Source organism: Blastocystis sp. subtype 4 (genome assembly GCF_000743755.1).
Source record: "Blastocystis sp. subtype 4 strain WR1 chromosome Unknown seqid_0017, whole genome shotgun sequence".
Lineage (NCBI taxonomy): Eukaryota > Bigyra > Opalinata > Blastocystidae > Blastocystis > Blastocystis sp. subtype 4.
Window position 1 is genome coordinate 38,496 of NW_014569530.1, and position 15,225 is coordinate 53,720.

At 40.6% G+C, this 15,225-nt stretch overlaps 7 protein-coding genes across 7 annotated transcripts; 5 read left to right on the plus strand and 2 right to left on the minus strand.

The window, feature by feature from the left end:
- Positions 1-168: 168 nt before the first annotated feature.
- JH06_1002 (peptidase C19 domain-containing protein) lies at positions 169-4,848 on the minus strand (the record flags this gene model as incomplete). The annotated part of the gene is given in 10 exon segments (XM_014674088.1): positions 169-495; positions 527-856; positions 886-1,557; positions 1,588-1,734; positions 1,765-1,939; positions 1,970-2,742; positions 2,773-3,933; positions 3,964-4,273; positions 4,304-4,775; positions 4,794-4,848. The coding sequence occupies 10 exon segments, from the start codon at positions 4,846-4,848 to the stop codon at positions 169-171; spliced, it is 4,422 nt and encodes a 1,473-aa protein (XP_014529574.1).
- Positions 4,849-5,270: 422 nt separating this feature from the next.
- On the minus strand, positions 5,271-6,675 carry JH06_1003 (hypothetical protein; the record flags this gene model as incomplete). Its single annotated transcript, XM_014674089.1, has 5 exons — positions 5,271-5,324; positions 5,355-5,443; positions 5,475-5,892; positions 5,924-6,445; positions 6,478-6,675. The coding sequence occupies 5 exons, from the start codon at positions 6,673-6,675 to the stop codon at positions 5,271-5,273; spliced, it is 1,281 nt and encodes a 426-aa protein (XP_014529575.1).
- Positions 6,676-6,779: 104 nt separating this feature from the next.
- Positions 6,780-6,981, plus strand: JH06_1004 (hypothetical protein; the record flags this gene model as incomplete). Its single annotated transcript, XM_014674090.1, is given in 2 exon segments — positions 6,780-6,898; positions 6,915-6,981. The coding sequence occupies 2 exon segments, from the start codon at positions 6,780-6,782 to the stop codon at positions 6,979-6,981; spliced, it is 186 nt and encodes a 61-aa protein (XP_014529576.1).
- Positions 6,982-7,252: 271 nt separating this feature from the next.
- Positions 7,253-7,910, plus strand: JH06_1005 (hypothetical protein; the record flags this gene model as incomplete). The annotated part of the gene is given in 5 exon segments (XM_014674091.1): positions 7,253-7,294; positions 7,311-7,375; positions 7,406-7,525; positions 7,556-7,702; positions 7,733-7,910. The coding sequence occupies 5 exon segments, from the start codon at positions 7,253-7,255 to the stop codon at positions 7,908-7,910; spliced, it is 552 nt and encodes a 183-aa protein (XP_014529577.1).
- Positions 7,911-8,246: 336 nt separating this feature from the next.
- Positions 8,247-8,614, plus strand: JH06_1006 (hypothetical protein; the record flags this gene model as incomplete). The annotated part of the gene is made up of 2 exons (XM_014674092.1): positions 8,247-8,391; positions 8,412-8,614. 2 exons carry the CDS (start codon positions 8,247-8,249, stop codon positions 8,612-8,614), a joined length of 348 nt encoding a protein of 115 aa, XP_014529578.1.
- A 2,165-nt stretch (positions 8,615-10,779) lies between these two features.
- JH06_1007 (hypothetical protein) lies at positions 10,780-11,698 on the plus strand (the record flags this gene model as incomplete). Its single annotated transcript, XM_014674093.1, is given in 4 exon segments — positions 10,780-11,075; positions 11,105-11,232; positions 11,250-11,299; positions 11,330-11,698. 4 exon segments carry the CDS (start codon positions 10,780-10,782, stop codon positions 11,696-11,698), a joined length of 843 nt encoding a protein of 280 aa, XP_014529579.1.
- Positions 11,699-11,945: 247 nt separating this feature from the next.
- On the plus strand, positions 11,946-15,077 carry JH06_1008 (hypothetical protein; the record flags this gene model as incomplete). The annotated part of the gene is made up of 8 exons (XM_014674094.1): positions 11,946-11,981; positions 12,007-12,072; positions 12,103-12,487; positions 12,517-12,690; positions 12,721-13,205; positions 13,238-13,306; positions 13,338-13,841; positions 13,872-15,077. The coding sequence occupies 8 exons, from the start codon at positions 11,946-11,948 to the stop codon at positions 15,075-15,077; spliced, it is 2,925 nt and encodes a 974-aa protein (XP_014529580.1).
- Positions 15,078-15,225: the final 148 nt, after the last annotated feature.

The window sequence follows — 15,225 nt, forward strand, 5'->3', positions numbered from 1 at the left end:
TCGAATACATCAACCAGTATTTGAATGGTATCGTCCTTACTAACGACTTGCATCCATCTTTTATCAAAAGATGAGTAAACGTGATAAGGTGGATTACTCATCAAAAATGAATTGCTTAACAAACAACCGCTATGACACAACTACTCTCTCTACCACAAAGGAAGACACCTAAAGGATACTACACCTCTTTTTGTCCTCACTTCCCTCCTCCGCCTCCACAACCACTTCTTCGTCCTCTTTCGACTCGTGCGTATTGAACAGACTTTGAACACTCACATCCTTCACATCTTGACGTATATAGAACAGAATATAAGCATTGTTCGATTGAACATTCGCACTAGACAACAATCGCACTTGAGCATCGTTCATCAAATACCACTTCGAGTCTTGTGACTGGATGAAACTCACATAATGACCACTATCCATCGATCCAATATGATTGATCACTGCATACAAATCATATTTTGTGCATGTACTTCGATGATCGGGAATCGGCTATAAATGATCTTTGCTCTGAAATCCTTACATGATTTACGACATTCTTCTTGAAGTTCTCCCAATCTTGCTCTTGTTTTTGATATACTTCATTAATCTTCTTGGATGATGCCGACTGTTCAGTGGTTCTTGTCCGAAGACCCCCCAATAACTCCCAATATGTCAGATCTGCCTTACCCACATCAGGCTTATTTCGCACAATATACTCCTCCAAATCCAGATCAGTTAACGGATAATCAATATTGGATTGATGTTTCACCCAACCACCATGAACTTGCTTGAAGCGTGTGAGATGAATAATCAAGATTGGAGGAGGTCGATAAATCTGGAGGGAAAGATAATGATTGGTTATCACATGACACTACAATCAAAAGAAGGAAAAACACATACATGTTCACATCGAATACGCTGTTCATCTTGGAGAATTTCTGTTTGAATATATTTCTGAAGACATTCAGCAAGTAGAATATTCTGCTTCCCCGTAGAATCAACATCTTCGACAGAATTGTGAGTAATGCTGTTATCGTACATAATTTGATGGTAATGATCATTCAAATAACTAGAATCCCAATCAATTGCAATCTTTCTTGTTTGCGTCATACAATACAATGGAATATCATCAGGCATAATCACACACCCTGTACATCCTTGAAGCCAGTGACATACACTACAAGATGTCCCAGAATTATCCACCAATTTCAACACAAATCCGTATAACTGACTGATATGACTCTGAACCTCTTCTTCTTTCATATATCCCCATTGCATTTCATCTTCAATACCTTGTTTCCTACGATGAGTCTTCTTTGACCTGGTATGTTTGAAGTACTTTCCAGTAATGGTTTCAGTATCATCACTATCACTCATCAACATTGGATGTGACTCTGTAGATGAGGGAGTGGCTCCTGAAAGACACGAATGAGGAACAGAATCAGTATCAATGAAAGAAGCACATAATGGAGCTGAGATATGAACCGAGGTTGTACGTGTTAACTCAGGAGGAATAGCAGAGACTCTAGGCATCAGATTATGTGAGGATTGCATTGTATTGACAACAGTTTGCTAGACATGATTGCTACTCATTATACCTACAGCAATTGGATTGCTAATTGTCTTCTTGAAATGCTTTGCTATATAATTATACAATTGTCTGCCTGTAACAAACTCAGGTACCATTTCTATTGCCTGAGGTACTCCTACCATAACAGGTGAACAATAACCCAAAAAGAACTCTTCATTCTATTCATCATGTCTTCTTAACAGGCTTACAATTCCATTATAACGTTGAATGATGTAGATCTTACGAGGTTTCACATGACGACGACAGACACAATCCAATGTCACAAACTCTTCTCGTTCTGAAGGGAACAAACGAATTGAATACAAACCAGGAGCTCCTGCAGGACCCAGATAAATACCTTGCTGTAACTGCTGAGCACCATGTCTATTCATTAACGAACTACTGAGGAGTTACGCTTGATAGAAAATAAAATCGCCTGGAGACAACATATATGTCTCACTATCTACGAGGTCTGTAACCAGGAGTCGACGTGTCACATGATCTGAGCACAATACTTCAAAACACAGATCGGTAAGTATATCACTCACAACCCCTGTCAAGAGTTCTCCTGTTGATGAACGAAGACGCAATGAAACCTTCTGATCTCTTTTCAACTGACTTACCGTGTGAAGTTGATAATACTGAGAACAAGCGTGGGATCCCAAAAATTCTCCTTGCGGAGGTAGTACAAATACCACGAGACTTTCATTAGGATCGTGAGGTTCATATTCACTCAAACGGAACGAATCATCGTACTCCTGTACCACATTGCTGTTAACCATCACGCCCAACAACAACCGTCTATCAGCCAGATTGAATGAGGAGTCGAGGTCAACTAGAGCCTGATGGATGTCATGCAAAGATGAATCAACGGATACTCGAATAGAACACAGGATTGGAACTCGACCATTGGAATAACTGATAGTCAATGAAAGAGCTCGCATCTCAGTCTTTGGGACAGGAAGCTGAAGCATAGAAAAAGTCTCATATTTGGAACTATGATGACCACAAGCAGCACACTGTGAGAAGGATTTGAACTGACCACAAAAGAGAGCGGTGATAATCGTACATTGTCGGGCACAGTATAAATCCCAGTACCTTCGAGCCAATTCCTCTTCGGATAGATTCACATCACCCAATTCCACATATGGTTTCTTCAAGGTAAGATTCAAATCCTCACTTAGTCCCTAGTGTTTAATTCTATTCGTCTCTCTTACGTCCAGTATAATTTGAAGGACTTCCTGTGCATCATGTTGTCCAAACCCACGGTAATCTCGATGTAACTCCCATAACTGATTCTTGAACTTACGAGGTGCAATAACCCGTTGCTGAGTTTGCCATAGCCATTGCATCAATGAAGCAAATGCAGCAGCAAACTCTCCATGTAATCCTTCTGAACCCTCTGTATTGATATGATCAACATACTCACCAGAGAGGAAGTAATCTCGAAGAAGACGAGTGTGACAAAGACACTCCAAAGCGCTATTCATAAAACACGTATTCCCTAAATTCTCGAGACCCACTAGACCTTGTAGATCCGTACTACGATGCGAACGATGCACATTCGGCTCACCGAATGAGAATTTACCACTCTCATTCATCTGTTCAATGAGAATCATTGACTCTTCACATAATTCCAACTCCTCGAGAGTCTGTCGCTCATCCTTCAACAACACCACATCATCATAATTGTCCTCCAGCACCCACAAGCGACAACGACGAGGCTCATAATCCAGGATCTGACAGATTCGTTTCTTCACACGTTCTACTGTCTGCACTTTACTGGATAGGAGCTGGTCACAAGGTTTGGGGATTCCTTCGGCATTTAAGGTACAGATGTGAAGAAGGAGAGGATAGAGCTCGAGTTCCAACTTCTTGTTATAAGCCTTGATAACACGTCGACTAATAATTGGGCCCCCTCCATACCAGTGATAGAGTGCATCCCACAGTGGTTCTGTAATGATCATATACTCCTTCTTCTCTGTTAAATTCGCATGCAGACGCAACTGATCCCGTTCCAGAAGATTTGAGTTGTTAATGGAGCCAGGACGATGCGCATGGAGAACCCCACCCGCATCGTTACTGTTGATGTACTGAATCCAATTAGACCACCATGTTTTGGCAATCACAAAGAACAGTTCATTTGCCACCAAGTTATCAGGATCAAAATCTTTGTATAATCGTTTATATTCCCGTAATTCCTCTTCTCGAGATGCTACTGCGTTGAAGGGGGTACGTAGTTGGTGGGTGAGGAATGAATAGTGATTTGGATGTTGGGCCAACCAATTCAACAAATCATTTGTAGAAATCACGCGCTGACAGATGGGTTTGGTACTATGAATGTTCTCAAAGATGGCATCTACAAGTGCCACAACATTCTAGATGATCATATGCAACGACATACATACAGAGTGCTGTGAATTGTCATCTTGACTCAAACGTCTTCGGACATGAATTCTCATATCCTCCTCCTCTTCCTCTTCCTCTTCTGTACCAATATCAAAGCTATTATCAATCCCAAACATTAGTACTCCTGAGGAGAACAACTGAACCAAATCCGAATGAGTGAACTGATCATTTGCTTTTCGGGTACGCTGGAAAATATGGAGAGCGGCCCGCATTCGCTGATCCACAGGATCATGACAGAGGAGACACATGGCCGCTACGACCTCATCCACATTCATGCGCTGTTGATCCTTGGAAAACTCTAGGAAAATACTAGATATGAATGCATTTGTCTACACTTACCTTAACGACAACTCGTGAGAAAAGAACTTGGACATCTCTGATAACCATTGCGTCTTTGTAATGTATCCCTGATTAGCACTCCGTGAGAGAATCCCGTAAATCTCCATCAAAACAGAAATCGATACATCTCGCATCTGACCATAAATGAGATTACGACGAGTTGTGTAATACTGCTTCGATAACTTCGCATTTCCTGTTGTCTCATCATCGGCTAGCTGTTGGCGCAACTCGCAAGCTTGTTCGACTTGCATGCGAAAGAGATTCAGCCAATAGATGACCGGACAATTCGGATATTTAGAGCAGAAATCGAAAAAACGATCCCAGGAGACATATTCATCACCAGATGCCTTGGGATCAATTCCCATGCATTCGAGAAGTTTCGACTCACACCATTCCATGTCTTTTCCTGATTTTGATACAACACTCTGGAATAACTGCAGTACAGAACTGACTGTTACCTCAGGTGTCCTCCCTATCCGTTGTAACATACTATACACAAGTTGACATTTCTCTTCATGATTTCCGTTAATAATAATATATGCCATATAGTAAAATGAGTCTTCAGTAACGCAATTCTTAGAATCTGGATCCATACACTCAAACAATGAATCAATAATGAAAATTGGCATATTCGCAAAGCGTTTAAGCACATCCTCAAAGAAAACGCGTTTCGACACAGAATTCGAATCTTCGTTACTCAGTGCCAAATACCATGACTCGATATATCCCTTTTGGGTATTACTTAACTTCTGTAATATGTCAATCTTGGTTATTTGTTTCCCTTGATTATTACCCATAGTTGGTTCCTCTAGTAGAAGATATTACACACAGGACACACAATCTACAGCTTCTCCAGAATAAGAAGAAATCTATTGAGGGGAATCCGATAGTCACGGTTCTTTGTGGATAGTGACACAAAACAAACAACTCATTCATGTTTTCATCTCCATTCGCTAAAGTAACAAAATCAGTTCAACAGAGTCTCGAGTGATTCGCTGCGGACCGTACGGAATACCGAATTCTACATCTCAATTCAGTTCCATATTCATACCCGCAATTTCTCTGCTGTAAAAGAAACATACTCCTCATTCTTGATGTACTTTCGTAAGGCAGTTTTGATTTGATTCGAATCTTGTAACACTAATACTCACATGAACACATTCACCCCTACCCTGTTCACAATGGTCATTATCGACAAACAGTACTTGAGAAGGTAATGAGAGGAGATTGTCGCCAGCTACTGGCATATAAACCTTCTGATTGAGAACCATCTCTTTCTTCATATCAGGAATCTTCTCTGCATTGACAGCAACACCAGCGAATACACGTGAAATGCCATCACGACATAACACCGTATGATTTTCACAAAAGAGTTGTTGATGAAGAGTGAGAGGAGTGATCAAACTGTCAGAGAGCCCAAATACACACAAAGGGAGACCATCCGAAGAAAGCAGAGTACAGCATGGGAGAATACACTTTGTCAGAGGTCCTTTGATTGAAACGGAATTAGTCTTGGATTCAGCATTTACCGGCACATCGACCATCCCACGCTCACGATCGTAATACAGTTCAGTCGCTTTCACTACCTCCTACAACATTACTTGCAATTATCACTCTCACTTTGATGATATTCTCAATCGAAGCATTCCCACTTACGAGTACAGTCAGTGCACGGGAGTGAGGATCTTCACCGATTGCAGTGAAGGTTTGGGGCATTCCTCTAGCAATGATGAGTCCTAGTGGATGAGGTGTCTGTGGGTGGCGAAGAGGCATTCGATGAAGCAAGTTCTTCATAGCTAAGGCTGTTGCAGGATCGTTGGTGACACTGCGGATGCGGACCTCCAACAAACGGCCAGAGGACACAGCAGCGTCTTCAACATAGAGATTTGGTACCTGAGAAAGGAACTCCTTGATATTATCAGAGAGTTCCTCAAAATCCTTTGTACTCTCAGGTACATCACTTCCATAAAGATAGGACCGCTTGCAATAAGCATTCTTATTGTCGTCTGTAATACATTTCAGATGACTAAATAAGCAATCACGACTTGGGTTGCGGAAAGCGTTTCCCCACACAGTAAACCACTCACTTGCCAACGACCAGTTCAGCTCATAATCCTTACCCTCTTTTTCCCTGGGGAAGTTCTAGAAAGTGATATTCACCTAAAAATAAGTACAAGGAGATCTGTATCATGAAATGGCTCGAACTGGAAAATGTCCTTTGTTTTCATATTGGTTATGTGGTCATACTTATCAAAAGTAGGAACACACTCAATATTGATGACACGAGCAAAGGCACGACGTAGAATACGTACAGGTGATACCTTCGTCAAAAAGCTCATGCAGGAGATTCTCTCGAATGGAATTGTAGCCATTTGATTCTATGGCGCAATTCGGCAATCCATAGGGCATGCCCTATTCTTCGTTTTCTTCATCAAATCGCATATCTTAGTCACTATTTCTACAACATCTGTGAAGAATGACATGGTATCGACCGTTTGTTGTTGAGATCCTACTTCTATTCGCAGCCTGTTGTTCTCTGACTGTCACTTTTCGTGATTTTGTTCCCCAAACATATAGTCATGTTGAGTTAATATTGTGGTTTGATTTGTAGACGGATTGGCTATGTGATTCTTGTCTATCTGTCAACCAACACGAAGATTTCGGTAATTCGACACTAGGTGCAGATTATTTGGCTGTCTCGCCGTTTTTAGGAGAAGATCACACTCCAGTGTATTGTGAAGAAGGAACAGCAAGGGATTCGTCATGTGGACGTAGAGGTACGATCCATAGTATGTCATCTTTCAATTCTTGGTAATACTGATGGGGGATTCTCAAGTGAAGGTTTCACACATTGAATGGAACAAATAGAGAGTGTACAACTTCGATCGATGGGTTTTTCAACGGGAAGTTATCGATCTCTGGAGAGTTACTTGAGAATGCTTTTACCCAATGTCCTCCGTCCTCTGTTTTTGGATGGAGCAGTCACGAGTCGTTGATCAACCACAAGTTATGGTGGACTGCTGCTCTGGAAGAAAACATCACCATTAGTCAAGATCAGGTCTTGACAGTAACGTTGGAATTTGCATTTCTGATTATTTCTAGATCGGATAGTGATGTGTTTGTATATTTGGATGATATGCTTCTTCTTGAGTTATCAGGAACACGCGAGACTCCAGAAACCAGCAAGATTGATTTAAGCACTATAAACTTTGTGAATGCAATGTCTGATAGCGGAATATTTCTTACTTTTAGTTACCCATTACGTATATTTGTAGCAAGTAGACGTGCGTTTCCTCTTATTCTGACAATTTCCACAGACTTTGAGAAACTGTGCCATACAAGCCACTTTGTTACGGTATTTCAGTTAAATGACAAATATCAGAATGATGGTCAACTCTTGTAGATTTGAAGTACTGATGTTACTAATAGACCATATGATGATGTCTTGTCTTATCATTATGTCTACAACAGAAGGAATTCCATATCATTTGATTATCGTATTCATACTGAATCTTCATGGTCAATTCACTATTCATTTGATTACATTACTCTTGCTGCTCCTTTTCGGATTCTTCTTATGGGATCTGGTCCTAATTATTCGGACTAGTTGTTATATCTGATATTCTTCAATATTAGTTTCAATCATCCCTTCCTCTCCATTACATTTGTTCAAACTCCATTGCCTACTATTCGAATATCAAGTCATTATCAACAGGTTGAAACCTTGTTAGGGATTTATCGAGGCACATTGGAGGAAAGTCCTATCTATTGTAGAGATGGCTACATTCGTTATGAATCACACTTGAATCTTCTCCGTTTTGTAACTTATCATGAGGACGGTACTGAAGATACGTTTCTCACAATTCCACATTTCGTGATGTCTCAATATCTTGAAGTTCAAATGTTCTTTCTCTTCCTTCTCCTAATCTCTAGGTTCTCTTTGATGTTGGAGATCCTTTATGAGGCCTCTATCACCTATCTTGATCCTCTATTGATTATCAGATCATTTGAATTCCAACTTCCTGCTATCTCTCAACAGTATACCTATGTGGTAACTTCAACAGATGAAGCTACTGCTTGTACCATTGGTTTTTTGTTTCAATGATAGATCTAACAATAGTTCAGACCCAGATTCATATGCGTGATTCATGTAATGCTCCTCTTCCTATCAATACGAATGATATTCCTCCCATTCGTATCTATCGTTGTTACAACTCGTCCAGTTGTGTTGAACAGCTTTGTGTAGTGGAACTTCAGATGATTGGGGATTATAGTGTGGTAACTGTCACACATCGAGCATTAGTGGTATAGATTGAGGAAGGATTGAACAATAGACTGGAACATATTATTGGAAGGTCGAAATCGACGATTTTTCTGGAGTGACTATTATCACCACTTCTCCATCAGTTATAGTTCACCCGTTACCTCTGTACTTGTTCCTATTGTGTATTTGAATAGATGTACTCGATATACCAGTATTCGATTGTCACCATCTCAATCTCTTCATGATAACGAGTTGATAATCACATCCAATCAAACCTTCTCCACAATTCTTGATACTCGAGATCATGCTAATAATAGGATTGATCTAACACAACTCTCTCTTTCGATCCTCATGGTTAATCTTCGTACAAATGTTTCTGTTTTACAAGAAGTGGATGTGATGGATCCTAATATGATTCTTCAATTGGAGACTGGATATGAGGTGTATCATCGAATCTCCATTGAAGGAGTGTATGAGATTCGATTTATTATTGAATGCAGTTCAGTAAATCATCTTCCTTGTATATGACTTTAGTTCATTCTTCCTCAACACATTAAGGTTCTACCAAGTAGTCCTGATCTTCAGTACTGTTCCAGTGTTGGTAATTTGCTGTCATCAAATCTATTTGTCAATTCCACATATTCACTTAATATTATCCTTCGTGATGGATCTAAGAATCTCTTCATTCAACGTATATCTCTTCTTATCCTATCATTCTAGCTATCTATCAGGCATCGGCTATCATTGATCATGATCTTGTTCTGACAGACTTTCAATGGACTTGGAACAACACCATGTTCCATTGCGAGTAGCTATTCAATGAGGTATTGACTCTAGTCTCTCCTGTCCTTATTCATCGTTTAGATCGCTCACCATCTTTATCACCTATGCCCAGGATCCAGTACCAATCTTTCATAAGTCTCTCTTCTTCCGATCTCCTCCTTCAGCTCCTTCACTTCTATGTACGTAATTCGTCTCACTTCCGATCGAAGATCCATTCTCATCGTCTCAATACATTGGTCAAGCCGCATCCATGTTAGTAGATCCTGAAAGTGAAGTGACAGTGGATGGAGAGCCAATTCGATTCCTCTCATTTGGTCATCCTCTCTATCAACTTGCTACACTAACACTGCATGACACACAATACCACAATCTCACAATTCGAATGTCAAATGGGACCGTATTAACTGAATCGATTCATGGGGAATGTGATAGTCGTTCAGTTTCACTTGCCGAGTATATTTGGATGAGGGCCAACGAAGTAACTACCTTCTATCTTCTAATCGTATCAAATGAACATATTCCCTGCCAATTTTCTGTATTTCCCGCAGTTTTACAACTCCATAGCACGCATCAATCACTATTCTGTTCATTATCATTCAATCCAATCACTCTTCAGGAAAAGGAGTATAATTATCAATGTTCACTGGACATCCAACCTGATGAGTATTCTCTCTCACTTCAGATTCATGGGAGATGGATATTAGAGCCTGTGACTATAATGATTGGTACTCCTCTTCCTTTCCCACATGGTAAGGCTGATTGATAATTGTTCCGTAAAGATTCTCTGCAAGTATCAGGAGAAGGTCTTTCAGGAGGTTTGTTTGGTGAGTGGTTGGAGTTTCAAATTCTGAATGCGAATGTTTCAAATATTCAGTTTACACTATGGTCAACCACAACGAATTATGATGGCATGTTGAGATACAATAGGGAGATGACCTTTAGAGAAGTTATCACTGAACATAATGAGGATGGAATGACTATTCAGTATAAAGTTGAGCCAGTGATGAGTATGCAAATGTATGAAGGAAGAATTCTTCTCAATTTGGTCATTATGAATCGTACAAGAATACTTAGTATTGGACCAATTGAGATAATTGAGAATGAACGTCGTTGCACTCGATTTCAGACACTTGATGGATTTACTGAGTTTGAGAATAATACTCTTGGTCTTGGAATTCAATTACTACAAGAGGTCACAATTAAAGATAGAACATTTCTCTATCCTTGTCAGTTACAACATAATCCCATTATTACAGTTCAAGCGATTAGTGATCATTCTATTGAATACTATCCTATAAGCTATCCTCTCTCTTCTTCCTACTATCTCTATCATATCCCATCGATTCATGCAGGTAGTTACAATCTTCGTCTCTTTCTCAATGGGACCTTCCTCACAACTCTTCACTGCACAGTCCGATCCTCCTTACATATGTCAACAATCACTCAACTCTCCCCTCAGTGGTACGTGAATGAGGAAGCAATCGTTCGTTTCACCGTTCTGGATAGTAACTGTCAACCATTTACAGATATCACTTCTACAGAGGTTCAAATCTTGGTATTAAATGAAGGCACTCCTTTGGATTTCATGCATTCATTCTATCAAGATCAGATGGAGATTCGATTCATTCCAGATCAATGTTCAAAGAATAGCACTTTTATCATGATTTGTATTGATGATTGCTTAACACAATCATTGAATGTTGGTACTCAAGGTCTTTCCCATGCGTAGACATGAATGTAATGATTAACAATAGATCACTTGTGACAGAACAACAAGGAGACTCTGATGGATTCTACTCTCCTCGTATGCTAACAGAGTATTGGTTTCTGATTCAGTTTCCAGAATGTGAAGTCATTGAGAATCGATTACGTACGAATGATGGTAAGGATTGATCATAGTGAATGTCACAGTGACATATATTGCTGACAGAGAGTATACATTTGTCATGGTGAGATCTGGAAAGGATTCTTATTTCTAGAATGATACTTGGATTCAAGAACTCTCTCCAATTACATACCGAGTCCGTCTTCCTGTACTGTGCAATACTTCATCCTTCTGTCCCACTCAAGATCGGTTCACATTAATCATAACTGTCAATTCAGATGTATTTGAATATGAAGGTCATATCAACTGTCACTCAGATCAGGATATTGAATCGTTCTCAATGCTGTACTCTGGTAATGCTGTTGGTGAAGTCATGTATCTCGAGATCAAAGTATGGGGACCCCAACAACATGTCTGTGAATCATCTCACGGAAATCTACTCATAACCTATCAAATGCCTTCTGGTAAGGTAGAGACTCTGGATATGATTCGAGATCTCAGTGAAACGAATGTCTTTTTGTAAGGTCTCTCAAATGTAATGAGTTTTAGCTCACGACTACTAATCCTGGAGAAGGGAGATTATCGTTTCTATCATTCGGCTATGTCATTCAGTATACCAATGAGAGTGTATATCCCATCACGAACTAAGTCATCCTTCTATTGTAATGATTCAGTTCTATTCTAATATACAGTGACTGATAGCGAAGGGAATCTAGTTGATTATGTAAATAAAGAGGTTCAATTGGAATCTACAGGGATCTTATATGTGCATGTTCAGTTATTTGACACTTATAATTATCAAGTATGTCAATGAAAAAAATGAAATTGTAGGTGGATGCAGGAGAAGTGATGAATGGTTTGAGACTCACTGTCATTGGCTATTCTATTGACGGGCCTGTTCAATTACTCTGTTTCTCTCATTTCTAGACTGTTTTCTTTAAATTGACTCCTACTCTAAATGGTTCTCTGCCAGTTTTCACATATATCCCATTTTCTTCAGGTCTCTTCTATCTCTACATCAACTATCCTGATAAATACGCTGATCAGAGTGGTCGTGACGATCATAGCTTCGTTGCTATTGAAAACTACTGTATGGTGAATGTGGATTCGCACACATTTCGGTTGGATGGAGAGAATGACTATAATATGGAATGTGAGTCCAGGAAGTATTGTGTGTTTTCTGAGTCCTGTGTTGATTCGTGGGAAGATTGTCCTGGGGCATGTCATGCAGATGCTCCAATTAAATGTGCAGATGGTTCATGTGTCACAGATATCAAGAATTGTCCATGTCCTTCGCAACTTCCATATGCCTGTATGTTTGTTCTCTGATGTGACAGATAGGTTATGATCTGTGGGGTGTTGATAAAAAGTATTATCAAGAACCCATGTGTTATGTGTCTGCTTCCCTATGTCAGTATGCTCAGAGATGTCCTCCGCATGCTCCTTATCAATGTGCTGACTACACATGTCAGACTTCATTGGATTTGTGCAGTAATGTGATTCTATGTCCACCAAGTATGTTTGATGTTCAGTGATCTCATCTAGCCCATGTCAAGATTCGGAATCACTGTGTCTGGAACATCACAGATTACATTATCAAGAATTCAAACACTATCTATACTGTTGGGGGGAATCTCACATTGTGCCCTGATTTCCTTCATAGGGTGGTCAACCCTGAAGATTGCCCAAGTACCATTTCATGTTCTCCTGGATATATACTGTGTGATGATAATACATGCCGACCCAGTAGCATTGGCTGTCCCATCACCAAGGTGTGTGATCAACTTACATGTCCCAATGGCATGTGTGTGAATGATTACTCGAAGTGTCCTTCCAATATTGTATGTGGTAAGGGAATGCGACTGTGTAGTGATCATCAATGTCACAGTCGTGAAGAGGTATGTCCTTCCTATCCAGATTATGTGAATTGGCTATCACTAGAAGCAGGCAAGAAGATCTGTCGAGGTGAAGGAATTGTCGAAGTGAATCAGTTCTGTCCAAACCATGTAGGCAAGAAGAAGAATCTTTTAGTTAGATTATCTGTCCCTTGAATCAAGTGAAGTGTCCTGATAATACATGTCGTCCTTCATTAGCTGAGTGTCCTCAAGCGTTATTGTGTCCTTCAGACATGGTACTTTGTTCTCTTGTTAAATCACATCTAGGTGGCTTGTCCTTCTGGAGGCTGTGTCACAGATATCATTCTTTGTCCTTTACTGCCAGCCTGTCCATCATCGGCTCCGATTCTCTGTCCTGGTGGTCATTGTGTGTCGTCTGTTGATCAATGTCCTGATCTTCCTCCATGTCCGTCCTATGCTCCCTTCCGATGTCCCATGGGAAATTGCGCAGAACGATCCACAATTTGTGTCCCCCAACCGAAATGCCCCAAATCCCTTCCTTATACCTGTAGTGATGGAAGTTGTGCTGAGGCAGTGGATCTCTGTCCATCTCTGACTCCTTGTCCACAAGGTATGTACATGTGTCACAATGGTCAATGTGTGACTAGTGGTAATCTATGTCCTATGCCCGTATCCTGTCCAGAGTATTCTGTTCGATGTTTGGATGGTAGTTGTCGTAGTACCAAAAACATTACTCTTCAGCGACAAACCCTCTTTGGCTCAGCACCTGACTATGAGTACTGTGTAGCCAGAAAGATTCAGGACAATCAGGTACAGGACTAATGTACTTCTAATTCACAGGTATCTCCTTGTCAGTGTGCTAATTCTGACTACTACTACTGTGGAGACACATGCTCATTGAATTGTCCTCTCTGGCTTCTTCATTATCAGACTTGCATCGAGGGTTACCAGCAGAGTCTTACTGCAGACTGTGAGAATGAATATGAATTCTATCCTTGCCCCGCAACTCTGCTAAATGAAATTCAGTTTGTTAAAACATTCCGAATGTGTCCTACAAGTCGACCTATTCTCTGTCCGAGCGGTTCCTGTGTGAAACATGCGAAGGATTGTCAATTGGAGAGTGAGTGTGGTTATGGCCAAGTTCAGTGTTCTGACGGTACTTGTGCTGATTCATTGAGTGTGTGCGGAACCCAAGTTACATGTCCAGCCTCACGCCCATTCTTGTGTGAAGACCTGAGTTGTAGAGCCAATGAAATGGATTGTATCACATTGGAGCAGTGTCCTGAAGAAACTCCCTTCCGTTGTCCTGATACAAGTTGTGTGAGTGAACGATCGGAATGCCGTACAGGCCGTCACTGTGATAGTGAAACGCCGATTCTCTGTGATGATGGAGAGTGTTACCCAGATACGGAGGATGTGTGTGAACACGTCACGATTGAAGATTGTCCTCAAGGACGTGTTCGTTGTTGGGATAACACTTGTCGTGTATCAGAGTCTTTGTGCCCAGAACGTTCATGTCCTCCTTCTCTTCCTTACATGTGTCAAAATGGTAGGTGTGTGAGTGAGGAATCGAATTGTCCTGCTATCTGTGAAGATACAACTCTGTGTCTTCTCCCTCCTCAATTGGGTGTTGATGTTCCTTCGTACATTGTACGTTGTTGTGATGGATTGAGTCGTGATGAATGTTGTGGTTTCCCTCAGACAAATGAACATTGTCCTTCTGGTCAAATTCGTTGTGGTGATGGAGTCTGCAGAGAGCTAGGTCATTGCGTGAATGGTGATAATTGTCCTCCTGATTACCCCTATCGCTGCAGTGACAACGAATGTGTTTCGGATCCTGTGGCGTGTATGACCAAAACTGAGTGTGGAGATGGATGGTTACGATGTCCTTCTGGGAGATGTGTACCCTCTTATGGGGATTGTAAGCTATCATTGAATCGATATGGATTCTGTGACTCTGATAAACCTGTGGTTTGTGCTGATGGTACTTGTGCGAAGACTTTGAAAGAGGTAGGAAGAAAAGAGCTGAATGACCAACTAGTGTGATGTAGTTGGACGTTGTCCAGAGTTACTTCCTTATCGTTGTGATGATAATGCCTGTGTGCCTTCAGCAGATTTGTGTAGTAATCGAAATACGTGTGTGAATGATAATGAACATCGTTGTAGATATGGACGAAACATAGGAATGTGTTAT